This window comes from Fistularia commersonii, chromosome 21, assembly GCF_037954325.1.
Source record: "Fistularia commersonii isolate RoL2024-O1a breed Wild chromosome 21, RoL_Fcom_v1.0, whole genome shotgun sequence".
NCBI lineage: Eukaryota > Metazoa > Chordata > Actinopteri > Syngnathiformes > Fistulariidae > Fistularia > Fistularia commersonii.
Genome location: NC_141304.1, coordinates 15055822 through 15082515, shown reverse-complemented (window position 1 = coordinate 15082515; position 26694 = coordinate 15055822). Strand labels below are relative to the sequence as shown.

The window sequence follows — 26694 nt, the reverse complement described above, 5'->3', positions numbered from 1 at the left end:
GCGTGCGTCGTCTTCCCGTGCTTTCAGAATACCCAACTCTGAACCCTCATTTGAACGCTCTTTGAAAACAGGCGGCGAAAGAACTGAACAATAAGCCGAAATAAAATCGATACCGAGCCAGTTTCAGTCGTGCTTTCTATTGAAGGAGTTTAAATACCTTAGAAATAACTCGTATTGCAATCAAGCGTCGGCTTTACCGACCCGCAGCCTTATCTGAGACGTGTTTCAGGGACAGGAATGGTAAGAGAACTAAAAAAGAGATATAAACATGCATTAATGTACAAAGATGTTTTCCAATCTACGATTGTAGATTTTACATTCATAAATGAATGTGTAAAAATATCAACTAGATCGGTATTAAAATAGAAAAACAATCCAACTCAGGTGTGACGGTCACTGAAGCCGACTTGCGCAGATTGTTTTCCATATTTAGCTCATGGCTAAACCTTCATAAGTGCACATCTTCCCTTCTTTCTTTCTTTTTTTCTTTAATTTCAATCCCATCCACTGACTCCAGATAACAATTCACCGCTTTTTCTGTTTAGATTACTGTGTTTCTCTGGAGGCAGGTGGAAATTAGTCCCCAAAAGATCTGTGTCAGTGGTGCCCTTTTCAAATGGTAGTTTAATGAAATTTGTCTCGTCGCTACTCGTCGACTTAGCAAACCATTCATCCGTTCGTTATCTATATCGTTTATCCTGCGGGCCCGAGGCAGAAGCCGATCCGAGCCGTGATTGGACGAGAGCGGAGCTGTCAATCGCAGGGACGCATTTAGACATCCAACCATCACGCCACACTGTTCACTCTCATTCACCGAAAAATAGGGACATACAACCATTCACACCGCATGAAGATATTCAGTTTTTTTCAGTCGCACCAGCCAAAATATGCTTAATGAAAAAGAAAAAAAACCTACAGAAGTGGCACTGGACTGAGCATTTTTGGGGGGAAATTAATTTCCAAGAACAGACATTTCATCTTGGAAGGCAAGTTATAGAAATAACACTAGAATAGAGAACAACAGGCTGAATAGGTGTTTTTCAGATCGCTACAGCATAAACGACATAGCAAAACAAGTTTACCAACGTCTCCATCTCACTCTGAATCACTAAATCCTCATAAGTTTCTCGCTCCCTCCAAACTGTCTTTCTGCTGCTTGATGATCGTTTTCGGTCGCATATTTCACTACTTGCAGCTTTGTTATCTGCAGAATATGCTTTTTTTTTTTTTTTTTGTTCAGACCTTCCTCAGTTGACTTTATAAGTTGATGATTAAATTTTAAATTTTCAGTAGGAGGTAGCTGTTACTGGCGAACAAGCCTAGAGCGCACTTTTATAGCCGTCAGTGTGAAAATAACAAACATGCAAAATTATATATTTTAATATAAGTCACACCTGAATAGAAGTTGCAGGACCAGCCAAACCATGAAAAAATTGCAAAAATTATGGTATAGCGGTCCCTCGCCACATCCCTTTTCACCTATCGTGGATTACAAATCTGCAATATAAAATTGGAAAAAAAAATCTGCAAAATGTTTCGCGACGCCACAGGTTTTTGCGATATAATTGTAGTGATATATTTTTTTATTTCGATTATTATTCATCGCAAAGTAAACGTGTTCTAGGGCGACGACCAACCAGAGCAGGCTGTTCTGAATGCTGGGTTCTGATTGGCTAAGCCACTGAAGCATCATTCCCTGCATCTGGCCTCGACGTGCCATTGTTGCTCGTCATGTTAAGCTAAGCTAAGATAAACTTTATTGAAATTATTTTGTCACAGCAGTGAAACCGTTACAGCATCAATAAATATGAATATAAATATAAATAGAGAAACAATTAGAAGACAATTAAAAGATAGCAAAAGACATCCACAAATAAACAGCCAGCTGTGTGAACGACGACAAGAACGTCAAGGATAAAATGGACGGCAGAATGGAGAGCAAAAAAACCACAACAAGGATAGGAACATAAACAGAGTGACAATAGCGATGACAAAAATACACAAAAATAAGCAGGATGCTAATGCACGGCCCAACTAGGTATCATGTCAATTGAATAAAACTAAAATTGAAATTTAAATCTTTAATTTATGGGGTATTTTATTTCACCTGTAAAATCATCCTTGATCATGTAAATGTGCCGACACTGTTTTGTATGTCATCGTCCATACAAAATTCAACAAAAGGAAAAAATAAGGCGTTTCTCAATTCAATATGGATTGAAAATACTTATTGTGATATTCAAAGAAAATAGTTTGGCGGGCCGGATGGAAAAAAAAAGCAAAAAGGGCCGGCTGTTCAATGCCCAGGTCTGGTTTCTAAGAATGGGAGATGCGTTTAAATACTACTTTACAACCGTTCGACCTTTTATCCGACCTACAAGCCGTCAGTCAGTTCTTCACCCGTCCGGGTCGGCGTTGAACCTCCTGCATGTTGGTCCGGCTGGAGGCTCCGCTTCCACTGGCGGCTAAGAATCAACTTTTTAAGTTGACGCGGTAAAACATCCCATTGATTTAGCCGGAGTGCAGTTTGATACACATTAGTCGGAAGTCTGGTTCTCGAGGAAAGTGCTATTTTTGCCAAACGCTCACTTAAAAGTTTATGTAAAGAAAGTAATTACGCAGAGTGAGCGAAGGAGATGAACGCCTGGCGTCTCTGCTCTGGCCGTTCGGTTCCCGCCGCTTGTTTCCCGCCTTATCTCCGCTCTTTCCCATCACTCTCCCATTCAGCCCACATCTTTCCAACTTCCATTATAGGTACCATGTTGAGCCGCATTTTGTAATAAACGTCCAAAATGTAATAACTTTTTCATTTCATTTTGTAATAAAGACGCATTTTGTAATAAACTGCCCCAACGCACTTTGTAATAAATTTTGCCGCATTATGTAATAGGTTATGACATTTTGAGAGGATTATTACACAATGCACTTACAACTTTTTTATTCTCTTGGAAATGTGATAACATGGTGCATTATGTATCGTAATAACAATTCTAAAGCATAGTTTATTTGTTTGTGAATTGTATTCTATTTTACTTATTCTTGCCTATCATTAGTATCACTGTATTAGCCTAGTAGCAGTACTTAGCAATTACTATCAGTACACTATTCAAAGGTTGCATTAACAGAGAATATTCTATAAATTCCATATTATTACATTTCCTAGAGAATAAAAAAGTTGCAAGTGCATTTTATAATAATTTTCTCAAAATGTAATAACTTATTGCATAATGCGGCAAAATTTATTACAAAATGCATTGGGGCAGTTTATTACAAAATGCGGCTTTATTACAAAATGAAATGAAAAAGTTATTACATTTGGACGTTTATAACAAAATGCACTGTTATTACAAAATGCGGCTCAACACACACCTTTATCTGCGTATCCTGCAGGCGGCCGGGGGGAGGGAAGTTTGAATTCGTTGAACCTGCGTGAACGGGCCGATTTTGAATTACAAGTCTTAAAAGTCACAATTATAGCAAATATTTTTGTGCTTTCTAATGTTTCCTGAAACGAGTGTCCAATGGGATCGGCGAACTAAGTCATGAATGTTTACCGTTGACTCACCGCACGACTTTTTACATCAAATAATCACGGGGAAAGACAACAGACGTGTCAAAAATGGTTGTCCTGAGTCAATTCGCATTGAAGAAATGTCTTAGTTTGGGTGTTTGTCCAATCGGGGATGCTCGTCGATACGTTGAGATGAGCCCTGTGTGTGTGTGTGTGTGTGTGTCGTGTTCACCTGCCGCGGTTGTGTTTGCGGAGCTGTGCAGACGCTAAAACTCCAAATCCTCTCCAATCCCGCCTAGCGGTGAGAGTGGGCGTCTCACTTTGCTCTGTGTACAAAATATTTGCAAATCATCTTAAACGCTTAAATAGAAAACCGGACCGAACGACGTAGATTTGGACTTAAATCCACAGCGGCCATCGAGCCGTAACAAAGGGTAATAATTTGTTTGGATCCCAAATAATGCACGGCGAGAGCAAAGTCACACGGCAACACAAACCAGTGGATCCGCAGTCTGGATCAGAAAACAGGATTAGCGATTTGGCCAGCTTTTCGGTTCGGATTTCACTTTTCCGCATCAGGGACGCTGGAGATACTGTAGGACCTGCTCTGGAGCGGATTGAGATGGAGATGGTTGATACTGACGGGCTGGTGGTTCAGTCCACACAGTTGGTGTTCTGGGTGGCGGCTCCATGTTCTTCCCGTGTCTGCCTGGGTTCCTCCGGGTTCCTCCGGGTCCAGTGACGGCAGGGACCGGCTCCCGAGTCGAGCACCAACGGTTTAGATAATCTACGAGTGATGCCACATTTGAAAACCCCACCTGCCGACCAGACCAGTCATCAGCAGCATCCCCGGAACATCTTCACTCCTCGACGTCTGGACGCTCCTTTCGCTCCGAACATCTTGGATTACATTTGGCTAACTTTGTACCGATTAGCCCTTCATTCGTAGAAATGAAATATTAACCCTTGTGTTGTCTTGCGGGTCAAAAGTGACCCACAGACCATGTTTAGTGTAGAAAAAACACCATAACCTATTTTTTTACAACTTGAAATTTTATGACTTTTCCTAAAGAGACCTCATAATTAGAAAAAGTGATACTTCTTTTTTGTTTGTCTCCATGTGGGCTGTAAACCACTAGGGTACAAAGATTGTCTCATGGGTCATATTTGGCCTGTAGGACAAGGGGAGTAAACACAATGTTAAGATGCACCAGGGTTAAAACATGCTGACATTTAGTACCCCAGCATTCACAACAATAAACAAGACTGGACTAAAAACACAGATGCCAGAGAGAAGTCGGAGCCGCTCAGGAGACTTACAACGCCAGCAGAGCCACGCTGAAGATGTTTGATCACACGGCGTCATCTTCTAGTGTGCCGACGGACGGAAAGCGCCGAGGAACGCCACAGAAGGTCTTCCTTACCAGTGGCCGGCAAACTTTATCACCATTTCTGCAAGAAGGAAATCTGACAGCTATGAAATCATGTTTCAAGCTAATGGATGTAATGTTGGAGCCGTCCGGCGAATGAATTTCCTTGCGGATTACTAAAGCTCTATTCTAACATTTGAATGTTGCCAAAGGGAAATCAAATGAAAGTAGCCCGGCGCCTCCCTGGGCAACATCCGCTAAAGATAGTCCTGCATGGGAGCGTCTGCACGCCGCTTTGAGTGACAGCTCGGCCTCCCGCCGTCCAGAGCCAGATTCCGCTAACCCCGAGCCGAAGCGGCCCTTGCGTCGTACGCGACGCCATTTCGTGGAATGATAACGCTCGGTCGTCTTCAGCCGGTCCGCAAACGGATCGCGATCGGGGAATTTATCGCTCGGTCGACCCTCAATCGCCCTGACGATCAACGCCAGCCGGAATTAGTGTGGCAAATTTTTCCTTTAAGCAAGGCGGTGGGCTAATGACACGCTTGTGCGTCTGCCTCTGGTAATGACCATCACCACGGCGTCTCTCGGCCTTCACACTCCAACCATTCTGACTCGCGTCATTCACAGCATCCGACGTGACTTTCCTCTCAGTTAATGTTTGCGACAATTGTTCTTCTGCTCTCGACCACCTGTTGAGACGGGGGGGGAGGGGGACCTTTTCACACTGAAAAGCCTTGTTGGATTTATTTTTAAATAAAAAAAAAAAAACAGTCATAAAAATCACACCGCAATGTCAGTTTTTTCCCTACGGTATTGAAGTAAAACACCCCTGTATCACCTTTATGCTAGTCATTATCAAGTGTGTGTGCATGTGTGTGTGTGTGTGTGTGTGTGTTATAAAGAAAATAAATCCACTCCTTGTAGGTAATCTAAAAGGAAATGACGTTTATGTTCGATGCAGGTCCAACACTTTGAGTCTAACTTTATTGTATTAGTAAAGACATGACAGTAACTCATCGTTTAGTAAAAATAGGCTTCTGAAGTCTTAATGAAGATGTCATTTCTCCATCTGGTGAATGTCCCATACTTTTTGGATCCATATATTAAATGTAGGGCGTCCGGTTTTATCCGACTGATTTTCCAGTTATGGCTTTTAATGCCGCCGTGAGGTATTTTTGCTCCTTTCTGTCTGCACCCATAGGGGTTGGCGTTTGAAGAGCGCTTTGAGGGCGTCAAAAACCTCCTTTCAAAATAAACTTAGTTTGGGACAAAGCCAAACTATATGTGTGCGGTCGGCGAGATCTTTAGCACAATTCCTCCGGCAAGAACGAGTCGGCCCCGTTTTAGCTATTATTTCCTATGTTCGAAAAAAACCTAATAATTACTTTCCACTGGAATTCTCTCCAGGAGTTTGACTCCATGCATATCTGCTCCCAGGTGTCCGCTAAGATGTCAACGTTTATTTCCGCCTCCCATCTCTGTCCTATCTGTTGGGAGTTTCTATATTCGTGAATGAACATATATTCCACAACTTACCCGTTATTTACTTTTCTCTATTGCTTATTAGCACTATTAGGAGCCTTTCTATGGCAGTGGGTCTTCTAAGTTTTCCCCACTCCTTGTGCCTTGTCAGGAAAGATTTTAACTGTTGATGTCTAAAAAAGTCTGTCTTCGGGAGATCAAATTCCCTTTTTTGGCTGTTCAAATGTTTTAAGATCGTCTTCCTTGATCAGTGGACGCAAATAGATCAGACTGTATTCTGACCCTTGTGTTTTGTCACGACAGGACAGTTCACTTTCATCAGAACGTAATGCAAATCTTTGCCGGCCTGTTGCAGAGACCAGCCCTTTCCTGCAGCTCGCTTTGTTTCATCCATCTTTCAAGTCCGTTCTGAGCAGATCGGCCCGGAGCGGCGCCCGTCGCTTTTACCGTGGTGCAGAAAAGGCGCCGTAACCCGGGGCGTGAGTGTTGATGTGACAGGAGGGAGTTCAGACTGAATTAGCAATTAGCTCATTTTAGTCTCCGGCCAAAGTGTTTGCATTCACTTGTGTGCAAGTGTTTTACTGAACGATGCTGCTAATACTTTGACCAAAATAAGATAAGATAGACTTTAACGCTCCCACGACGGGGACATTTAGTTGTCGCAGCAGCTTCTACGGGGAGAAAAGTGTGCAAATAATAATATAAAGAATATGCAAATCAGGGCTAAAGATACACATAAATAAAGTAAAAATTTATTGTAATTTTCGGACTATTGAGCGCACCTGAATATAAGCCACACCGGCTAAAATAAATCTAGGTGTACATATATAGGCCGCACTTGTCTATAAGCCGCAGGTGTCGAAGTTGCAACATGAGATTTTTACACAGAAACCTTGTTTTTAAACTTTGAATTAAATCCATAACGGTAACATCCACAAATACGCACTGAAACTGCTTTTTTACGAACAGTGCCTGTAACAAGGCTGATGAAAAAGATGAATCCTAAATAACACAAGGAAAAGTCTATCCATTTTCTGTCCCCACTTTGTCCGTTCAAGTCGTCTTCTTCGCTGTCGGAATTGAACGGCATCAGAATTTGACTGTAATTGCTAAATGCTAAATGTTTTGGCAGCATGAAGCTCGTTAGCCACAAAAAAACATCCATCAACTAGCCGTATAATTGTTTAAGGTGCAGTGATTAAAGTGTGTGAAAAAAGTAGCGGTTTTTAGTGCGGAATATGATAGAATGCAAAACGTAAAAATAGAAAAAGAAATACAAGAAATGTCCTGTGCAGGGAATGGTTGTCGAAATAACAATACATTAGAGGATTAGGGTAACTAGTACTACTACTACCAATAATAATAATAGCAATAATAACATGTAAGTAAGTAATCCACCTTTCATGGATTAAAAATCTGTGATTTTTTTTAAATTGCAAAAAATCAGCAATTTTTTTTGCTCTACTATGTTTTTTTTTTACAATATAAATGTGCTTATATATTTTTTATTTAAATTATTAATCGTGGTAAAATAAGCGTGTTCGAGGGTGGCGAGCAACCAGAGCAGGGTGCTTTGTATGCTGCATTCTGATTGGCTGAGCCACTGATGCATCATTCCCTGCACCTGCTGCGCTTAGCGTGCACTCCTCATCTGGCCTCGACGTGCCATCGCTGCTCGTCGTAAATATAAATAGTAATTGTAAATTAATATAAACAGACAATCAGAAGATAGCAAAAGACATCCATAAAGAAATAGACAGCTGAGTGAACAACGACAACATGAAGGATGGGAGAACGGGGAGGGAAAAAAAAACGACAACAAGGATAGGAAGATAAACAGAATGACGATAGAAATGCTAAAAAGAAACAAAAATAAGTAAATGGGCTGAAACCAACAAGGATAAATTAAATCATTATCCTTCCTGCATGTCATCTCGGATCATGTGACCATTCACTCCCATCCACACATCTGGACTATTTACAGTCTCCAACTGCATCTTTTTGGACTGTGTGATGTTACAGATAGGCCCCCTGTGGGAATCCAACCGGGGACCTTCTCGCTGTGAAGCCAAAGTGCCGACCGCCGCACCGCCATGACTCTGATAATAACAACAATCATAACAACGATCATTGTAGGAACACTCGATTCCCTCTCTATGCGAGGCTCCCGGACGCCCCGGGAGTTCAGATCTGCAAACACAATGAATCACTGAACCTGAACTTCCAGAAGCCGCCGCGCCAGGACTCTTAACTTCCCCGCTAAAGCCAGTCGGCTGAGAAAATGCGGCGCCCACTCTCCCGCTAACGCTCCGTAGGGGTCCTGCTGCACACACACCGCCGCATCGTCAGTTTTAAGGGCCGGGCTACCGAAGGAAGGAGCAGCGGGGTTAAACAGATGGCATTGGTTGTATTGCAAACACAGATTACTCAACACCCGGCTGGACGGACACACACACACACACACACACACACACAGTGCAGCATCTGGCTTTGTGGGTTTACATTTAGCTCAGTGGTATTTTGTGAGCCATGAACCATTAGAGCCCCACGCCAATCTAATCTGTTGTGCGTGTGTGTGTGTGTGTGTGTGTGTGTGTTTGTTTGCACTGCTGGACTGGGAGCACTTGGTTTGAGTGGGTCGGGGAATATGACTGTATTATTTGATAATGGGGCAGTAAATGTATAGTAAGCTATGAGGTCGTATAATCTTTTATAGCCACTGGCAAGACGTGTTCTGTACATACAGGTTTATGAATAATAAAAACATTAAAAACACATTCTCGGGCTTTAAAACAAGTTATTAACATCTACCTCCCAAACGTGGCTGGCTTTTAAATGTGGGCAGGAAAAGAGCTGATTTTTGAAAAGAAACATTTTAATGGTTGCGCAGCAACCCGCTCCCCCCCCCCCCCCCCCCCCCCCCCCCGCTTTTAAGCTAATATGATAAGAATTTCCGAGTCCGGATCAGAGGGCTTCAGAGATCTTCGGAGGTCTTCGGAGAACGTCCCAGAACCGGCTCCAGGGCCGCTGTATCGGAAAGGGAGGAGGAGGATCGAGAGCTTTTTTTTTTTTCTCAATCCATCTCGGGTTTGAAAAAGCAGCGGACGTGTCAACAGCAAACTGGCACACATTTGTGGATTAGCGCTGTGGATTAGCGGGAATATGGGCAGGATTTTCATTTGCACCCTAACCTGATTTTTATCTCGCAAACTTTCACGTCCGGTCGGCGCGGCCGTTAGCGCCTCTGCCTCCCGCGGTCCAAAAAACACGCAGGAGGTTCCTTGGAAAGCCTGAATTATCCAGATGCGAGCGAATGGTCTCCATGTCTCCATACGATTACAGTGATCCCTCGCTATAACGCGGTTTACTTTTCACGGTTTCGCTACTTCACGGATTTGCATGGTGCATTGTGTTCTGCATTCTGATTGGCTAAAAAGTCACTTCCGCTTCTTCTCTACCTGTGCGTCAATAACGTTGCAGTTTAATACGTACACGTACGTAAAACATCTTGCCAAATTTACATGACGTACGTGCAAATTCTCTCGCGATTTCGAGTTTCTCTAAAACCCATAATGTTGACAAAACGCTCTGGAGCGACAAAAGGGCCCAAAAGGCAGCAGAAGATGCTATCTATCGCAGATAAAGTTGAACTTCTGGACATGCTAAGGGAAGCTAAAAGCTATGCGTCTGTAGGTCGGCATTACAGAATGAATGGATCTTCTATTCGTTCCATAAAGAAGGAAGAAAAAAACATAAGAACGACAGCAGCGATGTATAATACAGTATTTAATTGTATAATAATTGTAAAAAAAAAAAAAAGGTTTCTACTTCACGGATTTTGCCTATCACGGGTTCTTTTTGGAAAGTAACCCCCCCGATAAACAAGGGTTTACTGTATAACGTTTTATTTAAGACGCCCGATTCAACAAAATAGAAACCCGGAAGAAACAATGAAAATACAAACAATACAAGTGACAAAGTGGTTAAAAAAAGATAGACGTTTGATAAAAGCCTGGTATTTGTCAATGAGTTAATCTTTAATCCACTGCAGTAATGACTCAATCAGATTTGTTTATGTTGTTTTTTTTTTCCAAAGCACTTCACCCGTAAGGACGGATAATTCCTGCTGTATTTTTCTGTTTTTCTTCATTTCTGAATCTCTCACACAAGCGTGCATCCGGGCTTTGAAAGCTGTTATTTTTTCGGTTTTAGTTCATCTAAGCGGCCAGGATTAATCCGTGGCGTCTGGGAACTCGTGTCCGTCCGATCCCTCACCTCGGTGAAGTGTTTCCCGCCGCTCGGCTCGCCGTGGCGTTTAGGACCGAGCGCGCCGAACATCACGGAGGGCGCGGCTCCCTTCTGAAAGACCAGGTGTTTCCATGGTGACACGCGACCGTCTTTCCCAAATATGTCGTATACGGTTTAAACGTTTCCCGTGGTAGCGTTGATTATTCTGTACCTGCCTTTTCCTCGCAATTTACCGCGGCTATTTTATTTCTTTTTTTTTTTTTTTTTGTTTACCGCGTTTTCGTTTTCTTCCCCGCCGGTGCGCGGCGGCTCCTTCCCCATTTTTCCTTTTTAATCTCAACCTTCGCACCCTTTTGTTTTCCCTCCATTGTACCTGTCTATTATGCTCCTATTATTTGTCACTATCGCCATCTCTCAGCAGCGTGCCTTCCTTCTACCTTCCGCTCTCTCGCTCACCCCTGATCCTTCTTTCTCTCCCAGCCAGCAGATTTGGATGCCTGGGTAAGCAACCTTGTTTTTTTTTTTTCTCTTCTCTCTTTTCTTTCAACAACCGCACCTTTCTTGCTCTTTCCCGCTAACTCTTTTCTTCACCCCACGCCCTCCTCCCTCCCTTGCTCACTCGCTCTCTCCCCCATTCAAATGTCATGTTTTCATTGTGCATTAAAGCGAGGCTGCGAGCGAAGCTTCCGCAACCATTCCACACAACAACACTTTAGGAGGTATTCAGCTAGAAAATTACACATCATCTGTGCTGCTGGCAGAGGTGATTTTTACACACACACACACACACCACCCTTAAGCGTCAAACCACTACCGTATAAAGAAGAAGTGTAGCGAGCACGGCACAGGGATTTGCAGATGTGCTCTTTTGGGATCCATATGGCTGTTAAGTTAGGATAAGATTGGATTATGAAAAGACGTAATGTCACTGCGTCTGTGTGTGTGTGTGTGTGTGTGTGTGTGTGTGTGTGTGCGCACGGGTGTGTGACTGTCCACTGTATAAGAGCAGTCGATCAGCCGAAGAAGAAGCATTTGGGTGGTCTCAAATGTGCAGCACAGTGTGTGCAGCCGCAATGACTGGATCGCGACACACACATTGTGTGTATTTGATACACCCCCGTTTTTCTGCTCATTATGATTCGATCGCAACGGACCAATCATGTCTTAATTTGGACCAGCGGCCGCTCGGCGAGCCATCAGTAGCGTTTAAGAGCAGATTCATCAGGCGGCGGATTCTGTTGTGGGCGAAGTGAAATCGCCCAAAACAAATGGCGAACCCGGCCGGATAAAGGACGGATAAAGTAGATAAATTCGGTTTAAACGTCTTGCAAAACGGGGTGTTTGTTTTCGAGGGGTCCCCCCCCCTGCACGCCGCCGCCGCCGCGCCTCATCGCCCGCCCATTTCCTTCCATCTTCCCGCAGAAACACGCGTTGTGAATCACGCCGTTCACAAGACACGCTTTGAATCCTCCAACGGCGGCTCGGCCGCTTAAACGCTGAATATTTGAATTTCTCTCACTGACGGGGGGAGGAAACGTAAACAAATCCAAATTGATGTCAAGCGAGGATGCAAAGTGATTTTGCAGGAGAAGCTGGCTGAAATGCGCCTTCCGCCCGGCTTTCCTCGCACGCCGCTTTGCCGCCTAGAGTCGGTCAGGTATGGAAATTGCGTTTCTTTTTTTCCCATCTCCCCCCGCCCCCATCACAATCTGTTGCTGTGACGCCGCTCTCCTCCTTCCCCCGCCGTCCTGTGTGCTCGCTCAGATTCTGTCACAACGCAACCCTGTGTTTGCCCGTCCGAGGCCTGAGGTTCGACCAAAACCAAGAAATAAGAACTGGGGTTCGGGGTGATTGAACTGAAGCTGGGAGGATCTGCATCTCAACCAGCCTGATGCTGGAGATCCAATGGAAGCCAAACTGGGCTCATTAAACCACTTCAGTTCAATTTAAAATCACTCAATTTTACTTCCTTAATTTTAGGAATTAAGGATCTAAGTGTGACAGGCCTCAATAATAATAATAATAATGATGATAATAATAATAAAAAAAAAAATATATATATTATTATTACTACTACTGAAGATCTCAGTAGCAGAATAATAATCCTATAATAATAATATTTAAAGTATTATATAATGATAATAATAATAATAATGATAAGAAGAGGAAGAATGGTACAAGTAGTATCGTATTATAACTATAAATAATAAGAATAATAATACAATAATTAATATAATGATATAATAACAATAATACTTACACTATTATTGTTATAGTTATTACTATAGTATTATTATTCTAATGAGATATTCAGTGGTAATAATTCTAATTATTAATCATATCAGTAATTGTATTATTATTATAATCATTATAATTGTTAGTAGTAGTAGTAGTAGTAGTATCAGTATAACAGTAACAACAGTTATTATTATTATCCTACTACTGAGATCCCAGTAGAATTGATAATTATTATAACTAATTATATTATAATTACTATTATTATTATTATTATTATCAGCAGCATTATAACAACGACAACTATTATTATTATCATCATTATTATTATTATCATGAGGTTCCTTCCTGTGTTCAGTCTCCATCTTCTCCCCGTGTCTGCGTTGGGTTCCTCCAGGTTCTCCACGTTCCTCCTGCAGTCACAAACTTTTAGGGGGTTCATTGGAGACTCTAAATAGTCCAATGGTTGTACGTCTCTCCATGTGGCCCTGTGATTGGCTGGCGTCCAGGGCGAACCCCGCCTCTCGTCCAATGAATGAATGAATAAATGAATTTGAATAAATAGAACGATTGCATGTTTTTCTTCCATCGTTGTCCTCCTGTGAAAGTCCCTCAAGCCTCCAACCTGCGTTGGTCATCCAGTAGCACCTTTGGTGTGATGTGTTTTTAATTTTGCACTTTTATGAGTAGTTCTTGCTCCATCCTCCGGCGACCGATTGTTTCTCTGAGGTTCCAGTGAATATTGTTGATTTACGACCTCTACGGTCCCTTCATTCTGGACGGTCATGATAAGGAAAAAAAAAAAAAAAACAACAGCAAAGAAATGAAACCTCTTCCGTCTTTGTCCTCAGGCCAGACGGCTGGAGAGAAAAGAGCAGGAGCTGGCGAGCATCTCCACCTTCTACAAAGATCAGCTGGAGATACTGGAGAAAAAGGTGAGGAAACACCCATCCCGTCAAACCAGGGGTTCCGAATTTCGGAAAAGCATCGGTGGTTCTGCAGCAAACCAGGAATGCCGATGGGTGGCTTTATTTCAGCACCAAACGCTTTTCAAGCATCAGCCGGGGGGAAAGGAAAGGCGTAGAAGGTGGAGGTGATGGAGGTGTCTTGTACGGAGACACCGATGAGAAGATAGGAGGTAGGAAGAGGAGGTAGAGCTGCAGCTGAAGATGTGAGGATGTGAAGGTTCCTCTTTGGAAGTGAGGAGGATGGAGAGGATCAGGAATGAGTCCATCAGAAGGAAAGCACAGATGTTCTGGAGATAAAGTCAGGCTGAGATGGTTTGGACGTGGACAGAGGAGGGATGGTGGAGATCTGGGAAGAAGGATGGTGAGGTTGGGTGAAGATGAAGACCAGGGAGAAGGTTTATGGATGGACATGAAGGTGGCTGGTGTGAGAGGGTCGGATAGGCTTTGCGTTGGCTTTTTAGCTCTTCTAGCAGAAGAGCCGTCGCTCCCGTTTCCTCGGAGAGCAGATTCGGGTTCAGGCGCCTCCGACGGAGCTGAGCTTTGTCCTCGAGTCCACCTGGAGAAGAACGGTAACCGGTGGACCAGCACTCAGGAGACGTTTCCGGTAGCTTCGCCCCTCGTCCCAAAGCACGTGGGTGTTTTTCCTTCACCGAGCTCAAAAAACCAAATGGCGTCGGGTGCTTTTAAGATATTATGAGCGCCGGAACGCTAATGTGCTGTCAGTATTTTGTACCGTGTAAAAGCCTGTTCGCTTTTTGCAGGGTTTACAAGACTCAAGACCTGTGTGATTTCAGGGTCAGGGGAGAAAAAAAAAAGAAAAAGCTCTCTGTGCTTTGCAGAGATGGAAAAAAAAATGGGCGCAAAAAGGGTGGGAGGCTAAGCAAAGTAATTTGATGGAGAGCGGGACAAGGCGGCGAGCGCCGGAAATGGATAAACAAAGAACGCAAGAAGTGGCGGGAACGCGTCGGCGAAGGATTCGCTCACATTAGCTAAAAAGCACCGGCGGTAAACGCAGACCCTCCGCAACCGCCCTCCTCCTCCTCCTCCCCCCCCCCGTCTGGCCCTCCTCCGAGGGCGCTTATCTGCCGCCCGGCTCCAGCCTTCCTCAGGTCTCTGAGAAAACCTTTTCCCAGTTAAACGTCGGGGCCCCTGCGAGCGGCGCACGGCGCGACGCTTAACGGAAGAGACTGATTGGCAGAGGAGTGGAGGACGCTCTATCTCTCCGCCGCGGTCCCCTTTTTTCCATCGCTCGCTCGCGGCTGACCTGCATGCCAATGAGGGGAGCGAGGAAGACGGGGACTGAAAGCGAGCGATAAAGAGGCCTGTATGGACCGCGCATTAAACAGTCCGTCCTGAGCCGCCGTCCGTCTCGCCTCCTTCTCTTCCCGCGATTTCCAATCTCGCACTTCATTCAGCGTCGCCTCCTTTTCCCGCCCCCGCCCGACTCCGGGAACCCGACGTCCGCTTACGAGTTGAATCGCGCGCCGTTGTTTGCGTTTAAGGCTTTTTAATTCCGACCCGGGCGCCGAGGCTCGGGGGCCTGCGATCCGCCGTTGACGATAAGAGCGTTTTCTCAGCTGCGCCATGTCGGGGGTTTTAATGATACCGCCGCGCGCTCCCGCTCGCCGCTCGCCGCTCGTCTGTTTGCGCGCCTTGATGATCCGAGGCGCGCCAAGGAACGGGGCGGCGAGATGAGAGGTGGCGCCGCCGCGTAATTGGTGTGTGATCCCACCGAATCAACACTTTAGTCCGGCTTAGCGGTGGCTCCTGCTAATTGGACAATAACGGCGGGCGTACGCGAGGGTGCGCGTTTCATTATCGGCGCCAAGACGGACGCCGTTTGTCAAATTTACCTGGGGGGATGAGCGACGATGGCAGATTACCGTGTTTGTTTAATAGCCGCGGGGGCCGTCGGGAGGGGCCGCCGCCGAGACACGTGCAGAATGAAAAGCAGTGTGTGTTTGTGTGTGTGTGTGTCGGGCATTAATTGTGACATGTTTGTGGACATGCTGTCCCCTCAGTCTGTGTGTGTGTGTGTCGAACCCCGGAGAGGCCGTGCAGCCCCGGCTTTTTTAGGAGAGGAGGTTTCTTGTTTTAGGTTTTTTCCAGGGTTTTGGTCTCCAGACTGGTTTGCAGCGGATTGCCGACCCCTTCCACACCCTTGAAACTCCTAATTCTGACCAATTTTATGTAGAAAAACCCAAAATATTTGATTCCCCTGCACACATTCTGGAAGTTAGGCGGCCTTTCGGCGCAGCTGTTTGTGCTTCCGCACCCTTAACTAGTTCCTCCAGGTTCCTCCCACAGTCCCAAAACCAACAGGAGGTTGGGTGGAGAACCAGATAGTGAATGAATGCATGCCGATGTTTTTTTATTTTAAGGCACTAAAAGCATTTTGTTCCCGGATCAGGTCATTGTATGATCCCTCCGTCGTGCTCGTAATGCTACTTAAAACCAAATCGCTGAAAACCCGAATACAGTAAAACATTTCAGGAGTTTGACTTGTTCTGTGGTCGAGCTCGTAACTCAAGTCGCTTGTATTTCAAATCAAATTTCGCCATTAAAAATAAATTGAAATGCTATTAATCCATTTCAGCTCCCTTAAAATAAGAAGAATGTACTTTATAAATGACAAATACTATATAAAAAGCAATAATAGATCATAATCGAGAATCAAGAGTTTTAATTGTAAAATTCATAAAATATAATTTTGCGATGAAGGCTCCGGGCTCGGAGCGTGTGTGGGATTTTCTAAAAATAAAAATATCTATTTCTAAAAATAAAATGAAGAAAAAATAAATCAAATACAATAATAAAGTATAAATACAATAAAATAAAAGATAAATTAATACATAAATGAAATAAAAATAATTAAAGGAGAATGTAAAGATTTATCATTCTTTAGTGTTTTTTTTTGCTGTATTTGAATTTTTTTCCTGATGAAATAGCCATATTCCAGCCTAAGACGAAAAAATATAAGTAATGTAAAATAAAGTAACATTAAACTAAAATTCATTTTATAAAATCAATCAATTACGAGATCTCCTTTGCTAAACAAAGATACCCTGCATGGGGAACTCTGGCTCCTACCATTGTACCCACCCCAGATCTCCTATGGAATACCATTGGCTAAGTAGATCCGTACACGTCACGCTATTGGCTGATTGTGTGTATCGTTCTATTCCTCATGTTGATTGGTTCATGGAGAGAAGCGTCTGATGTCCTCGGAGGTTGTGCACAGCATTAAATGTCCCGGTTTGCTTCGCTGCCGATCGCGCAAGCGTGAATGCTGCCCACTTTGTGCTATTTAGTTAGTGAATATGTTTTTAATTTTTTTGCGATACAGTAAACCCTTGTTTTTCGCGGGGGTTACGTTCCAAAAAGAACCCGTGATAGGCAAAATCCGTGAACTAGAAACCTTTATTTTTTTTTACAATTATTATACAATCAAATACTCTATTATACATAGCTGCTGTCGTCCTTATGTTTTTTCTTCCTTCTTTATGGAACGAACGGAAGATTCATTAATTCCGTAATGTCGACCTACAGCCGCATAGCTTTTACCTTCCCTTAGCATGTCCAGAAGTTTAACTTTATCTGCGATAGATAGCATCTTCCGCTGACTTTTGGGCCCTTTTGTCGCTCCAGAGCGTTTTGTCAACGTAATGGGTTTTAGAGAAACTGGAAATTGCAAGAGAATTTGCACGTACGTGATGTAAATTTGTCAAGCTGATTTACGTACGTGTACATATTAAACTGCAACGTTATTGACGCACAGGTAGAGAAGAAGCGGAGTGACTTTTTAGCCAATCAGAATGCAGAACACAATGCACCATGCAAATCCGTGAAGTAGCGAAACCGTGAAAAGTAAACCGCGTTATAGCGAGGGATCACTGTACCCCTCGCTCTACGATGCCTCCCAAATGGCCAGCATCTACCCAAGTCTGCTATAGACTTTACAATAAACGTTGCAATTGTCCAAAAGTTTTGATAAAGAGTTGAATGACGTTTGTTGATCAAAATGATCACTTCTCTACTTCGAAATTCACTTTTCGTGAGGGTCGTCTGTATAGCAAATTCCTTTTCATGCTGCTGGGTTTCCTGATGAAGCGGAGTCCCGGCGGTCTCCGACTCGCCCTCCGGTCACGGAGCAAACAAGCCATCCCACAATTCGCTTCCACCGCCGCCAACACGTGAGCGGGGTTTACATACCGAAAGAAACCGCCGGTCTGAATCGCTGCCGAACAAAACATTGCAACCTCTACTTCTCCTCCCCGCTCGCCTTCTGTTCTCTTGTTTATTTGCGGACGCCTCTATAATCTCCCCCCAGTCTACAGGTGGAGTATATCTGTCTTCCTGTGGCAACATACCCTGCGACTCTGTAAACAAGTCTCGCTTTTAAAATTCACCTCTTTTAATCCCCCCGTTCCTCCCTGGTCGGTCGCTGCCTCTGAAGAAAAAAAAAAAAAAAAAAAAAAGAAAGAAATTAATCCACCTTCGTCCAAGCATGGAGCGTGAAACAACCCCTCCCTCCAAATCCTGACATCAACCCATCTCAATCCACAGCCGCCGGAGGGTGTTTAGACGAGCGTGCACGCAAGGATCATCTGAGCACAGCCGTTCACAAACACAGATTTAGTCACACACCTGCATGTATGCAAGCTTACAGACACACTCATCACACGAGCACTAATCCTCAAAACCCCCAACACCCCCAAAATCCCCCCCTTCCTCTTGCCCCTCTTCCCCATGAGGGTTGTCGTCCCCCCCTCTTTTTCTGTCTGTGCACATTGGACTTTTGTCCCCGTGGGTGCAAATGACTGGGAAGAGCTCCGAGCGCATGTGCCGGCGATAAGCCGCTTTCCGCCGCGGCATCGGCTCGGCTCGCCTTCTGCCCGGCTGCCGTCGGGCGGGTGTTTCGCCGTGCCCGATGCAAGGTTTCCTACGTGGCCCCTGGAGATTCAAAAATCCAATTATAGCGATTTTAGACCCCGGACTGTCTTACAAATGACTTTGACTGGAATTAGTTATCTTGATTATTATTTATTATTTATAATTGTATTATTTTGTGTGAACGAGAGGAACCCGGGTGGAACAGTGAGGCTTCGGGGAGGGGTGATCAAGAAGTTGGAGGATCTCAAGTACGTAGGGTCACCAGTCCAGAGCAACGAGGAGTGTGGAAAAGAGATAAAGGAACTGGTTCGAGCAAGTTGGAATTGGCAGAGAAGTGTGTTAGACGGGCGCAGGACATGTATGCTCACTGTGAGACAGTGGTAAGGTGTGCTGTAGGTGTAACAGAGAAGTTCAAGGTGCTTAGGGTCAACAGTACAGCGCGACAGAGAGTTTGAAAAGAGGTAAAGAAACGTGTTCAAGCAAGTTGGAATGGATGGAGAAAAATGTCAGGGGTACGATGAGATAGAAAACTATCAGCCAGAGTGAAAGGAAAGGTGGACAAGACAGTGGTGAGATGGTCTACAAACAGTGATAATGACCAAAAGACAGGAGGCAGAGCTGGAGGTTGCAGAGATGAAGATGTTGAGGTTCTCTTTGGGAGTGACCAGGATGGAGAGGATCAAGAATGAGTCCATCAGAAGGACGGCACATGGTAGATGTTCTGGAGAGAAGCTCAGAAAAGCCAGAGAAGTAAAGCCAGGTTGGGTCATGTACAGTGGAGGGATAGTGAATATATTGGTAGACGGAGGCTGGAATTGGAGGTCTAGAGGAAGACCAAAGAGAAGATTTATTGACGTAGTGAGAGAGGATATGAAGTCAGTTGGTGTGAGAGAGGAGGATCCAGAGAACAGGGTTAGATGGAGAAGGTTGACTGGCTGTGGCGACCCCTGAAGGACACTTATAAATGTATTATTTTGGTGTTTTGGTGGTCGGATCTCCGCCTCCTCCTGCCCGGATGCCAATGCGTCCTCGGGTAAGACACGGAATCCTCAATCGCTTAGCGCCTTGCATGGCAGCTCTGCCGCCATTGGTGCATGAATGAGTGAATGCCATCCAGAGTCAAGCGCTTTGAAACTGCGAGATGTTGAGCGCTCTCTATAAATGGAGACCATTTACTTTGTGTCGTTAATGCATCGCTTAATTCTCCGCCTCACTTTAACATTCAATCATACTGTAAATGGTAAATGACCTCCACTCTGACGGACCACCTCGCAGTTTTAGAGCGTTTGAAACAAAAAAAAAATCAGTTGTGCAAACAGGCAGTTTGTGCGCCCTCAGTGTGCAGGATCTGTTTATTGCAATCATGACGTTGCAGATCTTTTATGAACTCCGGCTTGAAACCAGCTCGTTCAGAGTTCGGGCAAAGACGGAAGCGGACGAGGCTTCAGAAGCATCGCTGAAGCAAAACTGCCGGAGACGCAGACCGTATGAACGCAGTCACCGGACGGCACCAGGCCGGACGGCAGACCCCCACATTGAACGTTGATTCCTGGAAAAGGAAGTTTTGTAAAAAAAAAATAAAAAAAAAAGGAGAAAAAAACAGCCTCTTTTGACTTTCTTTGATTTAAATTTATTGAAACAAAAGCCACAAATTAGTCTGAGACTAATTACTCACTGTCACCGCCTCAGTTTTCTTTTGCAGGAGGCGGGAAACTGTGCCAGGCACAGTGATACCCAGTGTTTTGATCTTCAAATGTGGGAAGCATATCAAGTCCGTAGAATCCACGAGCGTACAAGTCTCCTAAGGACGCCTTTTTTTTTTCCTGCGTGAAAGTCATGTCAGATTTTACTGATGTGGCGCCAAATCACAACACAGTTAGCGCAGGTCCGGCCCGAACTCTTTAAAATCGTTTACAAAAGCCCGACGTTCCCCCCAGGAGCTAGCTTTTAGCGATAGCAGCGAGGAAAACACTGGTTTTTTTTTTTAATACCGGTGCAGAAACCTGGTACAGATTTGGGGTGGCCTTCTGCCTCGACCGGTTGGAGTAGAAAGATAATAATAACAGTAGCGCTAATAGCTACATGCTAATAGCTGAAATAATACATCCATCGCTCCGATATTCATAAAGGAAACAACAACGGTGGACGCCTGGTGAGAAGATCAGGCCACGCCCACTGGAAAACCGCCCAATGAGAGAGCCCGAGGACCCGGGAGAAGACGGTGGGCGGCGTTATCAGTTGCTCCAATCATTTCGGTCTCCATCTGACACCCGGACTAAAATATATATGAAAATACGCCCCGAGGTCAGAAATTGCTTGGAATTAGCCTTCAGATAGAAACCGCCCTCAAGAGGAGTCGGGTCGGAATCGACACATCTCTCCCGCGACGCGGAGCCCATCTCGAAAGGTCGCCCGGCTTTTTGTTGTGGGACCAAAAAGAAAAAGAAAAAAGAAAAATTTCGCTTTTGGTGGAAAGAAGCGAGAACAGCGGATGACCCGGCCACCCTCGTTCCCGCCACCGCATTTCGTTCACACTCTCGGCGGTAAAATAACGGAAATGTAACGCCGTAATTCTGATGTGCTCAATAATCCAATTCGGTAGGAAAGCCCAAAACGGTGGAAGATATTCAAGATTCGTAAAGGTGAAGACGGAGGTGAGAGCAACCACGTTTAGAGACAGAAAGGAAAGGCCGGAGCTGGAGGCTGCTGAGATGAAGATGAGGAGGTCCATCAGAGGGTCACGACTGTTAGATGTTCTGGAGGTAGAGTCAGGAAGATCTGGGCAGGAGGATGCTGAGGTTGGCGCTTCCGGGCAGCGGTTACAGATTAGCTTCTGTGTTATAAATTCTTCTCAGCTCTTCCCTTTTCGGTGCAGCACTCTGCATGTTCTAGATTATCTAACGCACCCACGGGTTGAAGACTCTTGAGTCCTTCTATGCTGATGAATCATTTGTAAATTAATAAAAACGTAGTAGGAGGCGCAGACTCGCCATTTCCTCACAGCGTTCCTTCCTCTGGGCCTCCGTCAGCGCCGGTTGGTCCCGCGTGAACAAACCGACCATCGGAAGCGGCGACGAGAATCTCGGATCGGCCCTCTCGCCTCCCCCCCTTCACGCCGCTTTTGAACTACAACTTAAATGGATGCTTTTGTAGTTCCGTTTCGCCGATCGGGAGAATAAAAACAACCCCTTTCAGATGACGTTGTAATCCTCGTGTCAGGCCCGCGCTTGACTTTGGACTTGTATCGAACCCTCTTTCTTTGCACAGCGGGCGAAGGAAGGGATTGCGGTACAGATTACCCGACTGCGGTGAATAGCGGCAGATGAGATTAAGGGAAATATCCCTATGAAAAGACTTGAGCCTCCGCTAACGCCAGACCTTCAGATTAGCAGAAGCATGTCTGTGGATCAGTGTGAAATAATGAGATATGAAAATGACTCGAGGGCAGTCGATGCGTCGGCGGCCGGGGACCGCGGAGGAGGTTTGTGTTTGATCCCATCTCCTTCCCCGATCAGACGCCTCAATTATCTTCTCTCCTATCAGCCCATCTGTGGGGAATTTAGGGAATAATTAAGTGAAAAGCACGAGTGCCGCGTTCATTGGTTTTAAAATGGTGATTATTGTGCGGCGGGCGTGAGCGAGACGCCGCCGACAGGAGATTGGATTGTGTTCGGGCTTTGTTCCGTCGCTCCCACCCGAAGCTCGCTCGGCGCCGACGCCAAAACCTGAAGTGGATTCCAAGAGACAGAACTGGAAAATATCACCGGCATAAAAACCAGTTGTTACATTTTAGAGCCTCTTTCGAGATTCTTCACGCTCCCTTCATGCAGAATATTAATGCTTGGGGTAGGAAACTACTCTGACCTTTTCCCAGACGGAAACAAGTACTTGAACACATCGCGACATCGTAAAACCTCACGGCAGTGCATTCCTCCTGTAAAGGGTGTGTCGTATTCGGGTTCGTCCCTCGCAGACGCACTCTTTTTATAGTCATCGCTACCCGAGTTGTGGGCGGCTATAAATTTAAATTTGGCTCCTCGCAGTCTTCGTAAGGCATGCTAGTGGCGTGCTAGCATCCGGAGCAACTCGGGGTTCCGAGGACTTTAGCGGCGTGCAGACAGCCGGAGTCTTGGAATCCGACCGGCAACCTCCCGGTCGGAGGGTTCTAACCCTGCGGGTTCTCACTACTTTCTTTTTGTTTCTTCTGCCACCAGAACCTTGACAGTTACAAGGAGACGGCCGAGCAGTACAACCAGGCGGCCGCCAAAGCCGAAACACGCATATGGTGAGTACCAGTGATGTCCAGTCAGGGGAGGCAGGAGAGGCCGTGCCTCACCTGCCAATCTTGGACAGAAAAAAAATGTAAAAAGGAAGGGAGAATTAAGTGGTTATATTTATCAGTGATTTACACTATAAGGTATTTTTCATTCAACTTCCGCAGTTTTAAGATTGCTTTTTTGTTCAAAATGGCTGGATTTTAACATTTACTGTCCGCATACTGAGAAGAGACGTGCGATGAGGCAGCGGACTGTTGAGCCTCAATGACGGCCGACTGCACTAAAACCGTATCGCTGTCTCTGTATTTCGCTTTTTAAATTCTTAAACACTTTTGCTTTAAGAACTACATTTTCAATGTACAGTCTTTTTTTTGTCAATAACTGTATTTGTGTTGCTAGTTTCTTGTGCCGAACCACTATAAAAGAGCCACTAAGTGAGGCACGCAGTTCTCCTGCCTCGCGGTAGGGAGGCGCTCGAGATTCCAGGGCTTCTTCTTGCGACTCCTCGGCTTATTCGGTGAATTGGCGACTCTGTGGGTTTCATACGTTTGTAAATCTGATTGTTATGCATTCAGTGCCTCACCTGCCGTGAGTATTCAGATTACAGATTACTCTGTACTTTGATTACACTTGCGCAACCAGAGCTGCCGTTCGAATTGGTGCGAGCGGCTGCAAATCCTGCGCAGGATCGTCGTGCGGGCATTAAAGGTGCTGATGTTTGTGGACCGTCGTGTTCGCGTCCACCTCCGTCCAGATGAATGTGAACATTAGAGATGTTGTTGCGTCTGAGCTCCCCTGCTCTCCGCTTGGGAGACTCGGCCTTCAGTCGGCCCGCCCACGCGCAGGGACATGTGAAGATGAAGCCGCTCGCGGCTGAAAGATGTATTAATAGGTGTTTTTCTTTTTTTTTTTTTTTCTTTTTCTTTTAACCACACAGTGCAGGTTTTCAAAGTGAAGTCCGAATGGCTTCCCGGAAAACATATGCTATTTGGACCTTTACCGACAAACTTTTTAGAACTTATTTCAACAAGCGGGGTGATGTAGTGTATGGTGGCCAGAGCATCAAGTGCAAAGAAGCAAATGCCCAGTGAGTCTATGGGATTGAATGTTTGTATGCCTTTACTTGTGATCAACTGGCGCTCAAAGGAGGAGAAGCACAATTGAGGAAGGAATTATTTAAAATATGCTCTTTTCTTAAGTGGATAATCATCAGGCTGCTTTTCATTGGCGTGTTGTTTTTCACACGGGCAGCTCGGGTTCACGTTCATTTAGATCTCCCAATCTCAATCGGTTGAATTTCTTTTTTTGTTTCCGCCACATTGCCCCGCTAATACCAGTGTCGTCGCGCCGCTGCCGTCTCTGCTCACGACTATCACTGTTAGCCTGACAGTCGTGCCGTTTAATTGCCGGCAGACTTGCTCTTTTTATTATCGGAGTCGGAGCGGCGCTGCAGTCTGCTGCCGGGGAAACACGACCGGCACGTTGGAAGAAAGACGATGTCGCCTGGCCCGGGCTCACAACTCGGCTGCTGTCGAAAAGCTTGTCAGTTTCATTCGACGCCGAGGCGGTGACACTCTGCCAGAGCTGATGAATGTTGCCAATTACTCGGTGTTATAAAACCCAGTTCACCGCTTTTTTTCAGCCGGCGAAAAGAGAGAGCGCGCGTTTATTTTTTCCCTTTTCTTGCATGCTTTTGCAACTACTATCACATTACTGAAGACTTATCACGGAGTAATATGGATCGTTTTTCACATCCCATCTCTGCTTTTGGCCTTTTTGTGGATACAAGGCCGCGTAAAGGACAAAATGAAGTGTGTGTGTTTGCATGACGCGTGAATGAGTGTGCGAACGTCTTTATACGTGGCCCGTGATGCAGGTTCACATCCTGGATGTTACCGTTTTATCAGCGAGGCGCTGAATATTAGCAAGCGCCAGTCAGGTCCATCATATGCTCAACGTGAAATAGTGTGACATCAAAAGAACACGCCAATCCGTCAAAGGACATTTAATAGCATCCCCGGATGTGGAATTGGGAATGTGTATAAAATAAGTCAAAATGTAAATGACCAACGTTATTGTCATGCATTTATTGCTGTGATGTTGAATAGTAGCAGGGCTGCAAACGCTATTCTGGAAATAGAAAAGAGCAAAAGTGGGCTATTTTGACAGCTTTGCACTCGATGATGGGCGGTGACCTCGTCCACGGCCCCGCCGTCTTCACACAGCGGGTCCGCTCAATCCAGTTGCGCGCAGTTTGAGCCCAAAAACGCCGTCTAAACGACCGCATTTGCCGAGATTCGCTATTTATTGTCCATAACTGAGCAGGAAAGGTTAGGAGATCAAGTCAGCACTGTTTCCTTTGGGGGAGGGGTTGGGGGGTTGGGAGAGCATTTCGTCCCACCATTATTATTATTTCAGTGCCCGAATGAACACACACATGCACACGCTGAAACTTTCTGCATTGGTTCACCCTTTTACCTCTGCCGTGGATACAGTACCGGCACGCTTTATATTCAGGTGGCCATTATGCTTGTCATGTTCTCTCAGCATTCGGCCCGTCCTCCATTGTGCTCTGTGGTCACTGTCATTTCACACAACACCGACCAACGCCTGGTAATTATTGTGTTTACCCCGTTGCTGAAGGGGGGGGGGTGCAAAGAGGGGCGCCCCGCTTAGCAACAGCAAATGTGTATTTTGTGGATTGATGCTTTTTCTTGAAGGTTTTTCAAACTGATAGAAAGTGTTTTTTTTTTTTTTTTTTTCCCAGACAGACATTCAGACTGGCGAACAAATGCTCAAACTCATATCAGATCCAAGGGCAGCTTTTGCACTGGAGGAAGTTTTTGCAGTTCCTAGAAACTTTTCAGGAGCTGAGCCGTTTCTTCGGCGCATTTGGACAGCAGAGGAACCAGGAAGCATGAACCTCAGTGTCTGGAAACATTCTAGTCAGGGACTTTTTACGGTTCTATAGGAACTCCTATAAGGGAGGTCGGGGTGTCAAACTCATTTTAACCGAGGGCCACATCTGCATCATGGTTTCCCTCGAAGGGCCACATGGAACGGTAACGGTATAAATGTAACTAAATGTAACCTAATAGAAAATGAATGTAACAACTCCTCAATCTTAAATAACACCGAATGTATTATTCACTCAAATTTTATGCAAATGCAAACATTTTGGCTTTTAATTCTTGGACAATTTGTTGTTTTTCTGGAAGGCTAGCTTTGGCGTACTTAGCTATGTGTTTGCTGTCTAAATGCTGATGTAGATTTCACTCTTTGACGACCGACGCTGCCTCATAACACACAAGACACACTGCTTTTTCACCTTAAAGCTGAAACATGTATTGGTCTTCCCATCTTTCTCGAAACGGCCTTCCATCTGCATCAACTTTTCTCTTCCTAGACATCATTTGTATTTCTCAATTCCACTTGTTGAAAATGCCATTGACACTGCGATCTAATGGCGGGATGCCGTCACTGTGCGGGTAACATGATCGGCATGAATTGTGGGGAATGCACCGTAAATTCCGGACGATAAGCCGCAACTTTTTTCACGTAAACAATGATGCGGCTAATATATGGACTTTGGGTGGGGGACGCTAACAAGCTTCACGCCGCTAAAACATTTATCCTCGTCACATCGGACCGATGAAATGACCGGGAAATTCTGAGTCCGTTCAACTCCGATACCGAAGAAGACGACT

General features: G+C 45.1%; 1 protein-coding gene across 2 annotated transcripts in view; it reads left to right on the top strand.

Moving 5' to 3' along the window:
• The window catches only part of LOC147222429 (MICOS complex subunit mic25-a-like), an 83773-nt gene that overhangs the window by 14579 nt on the left and 42500 nt on the right, over window positions 1–26694 (top strand). The window contains exons 5-7 of one of the 2 annotated variants that reach the window (XM_086168084.1): window positions 11095–11115; window positions 13701–13784; window positions 22925–22995. In XM_086168084.1, the coding sequence (XP_086024210.1) occupies window positions 11095–11115; window positions 13701–13784; window positions 22925–22995 (176 nt within the window). The remainder of the gene's footprint in view (window positions 1–11094; window positions 11116–13700; window positions 13785–22924; window positions 22996–26694) is intronic. The other variant, XM_086168086.1, reaches the window with a different exon arrangement.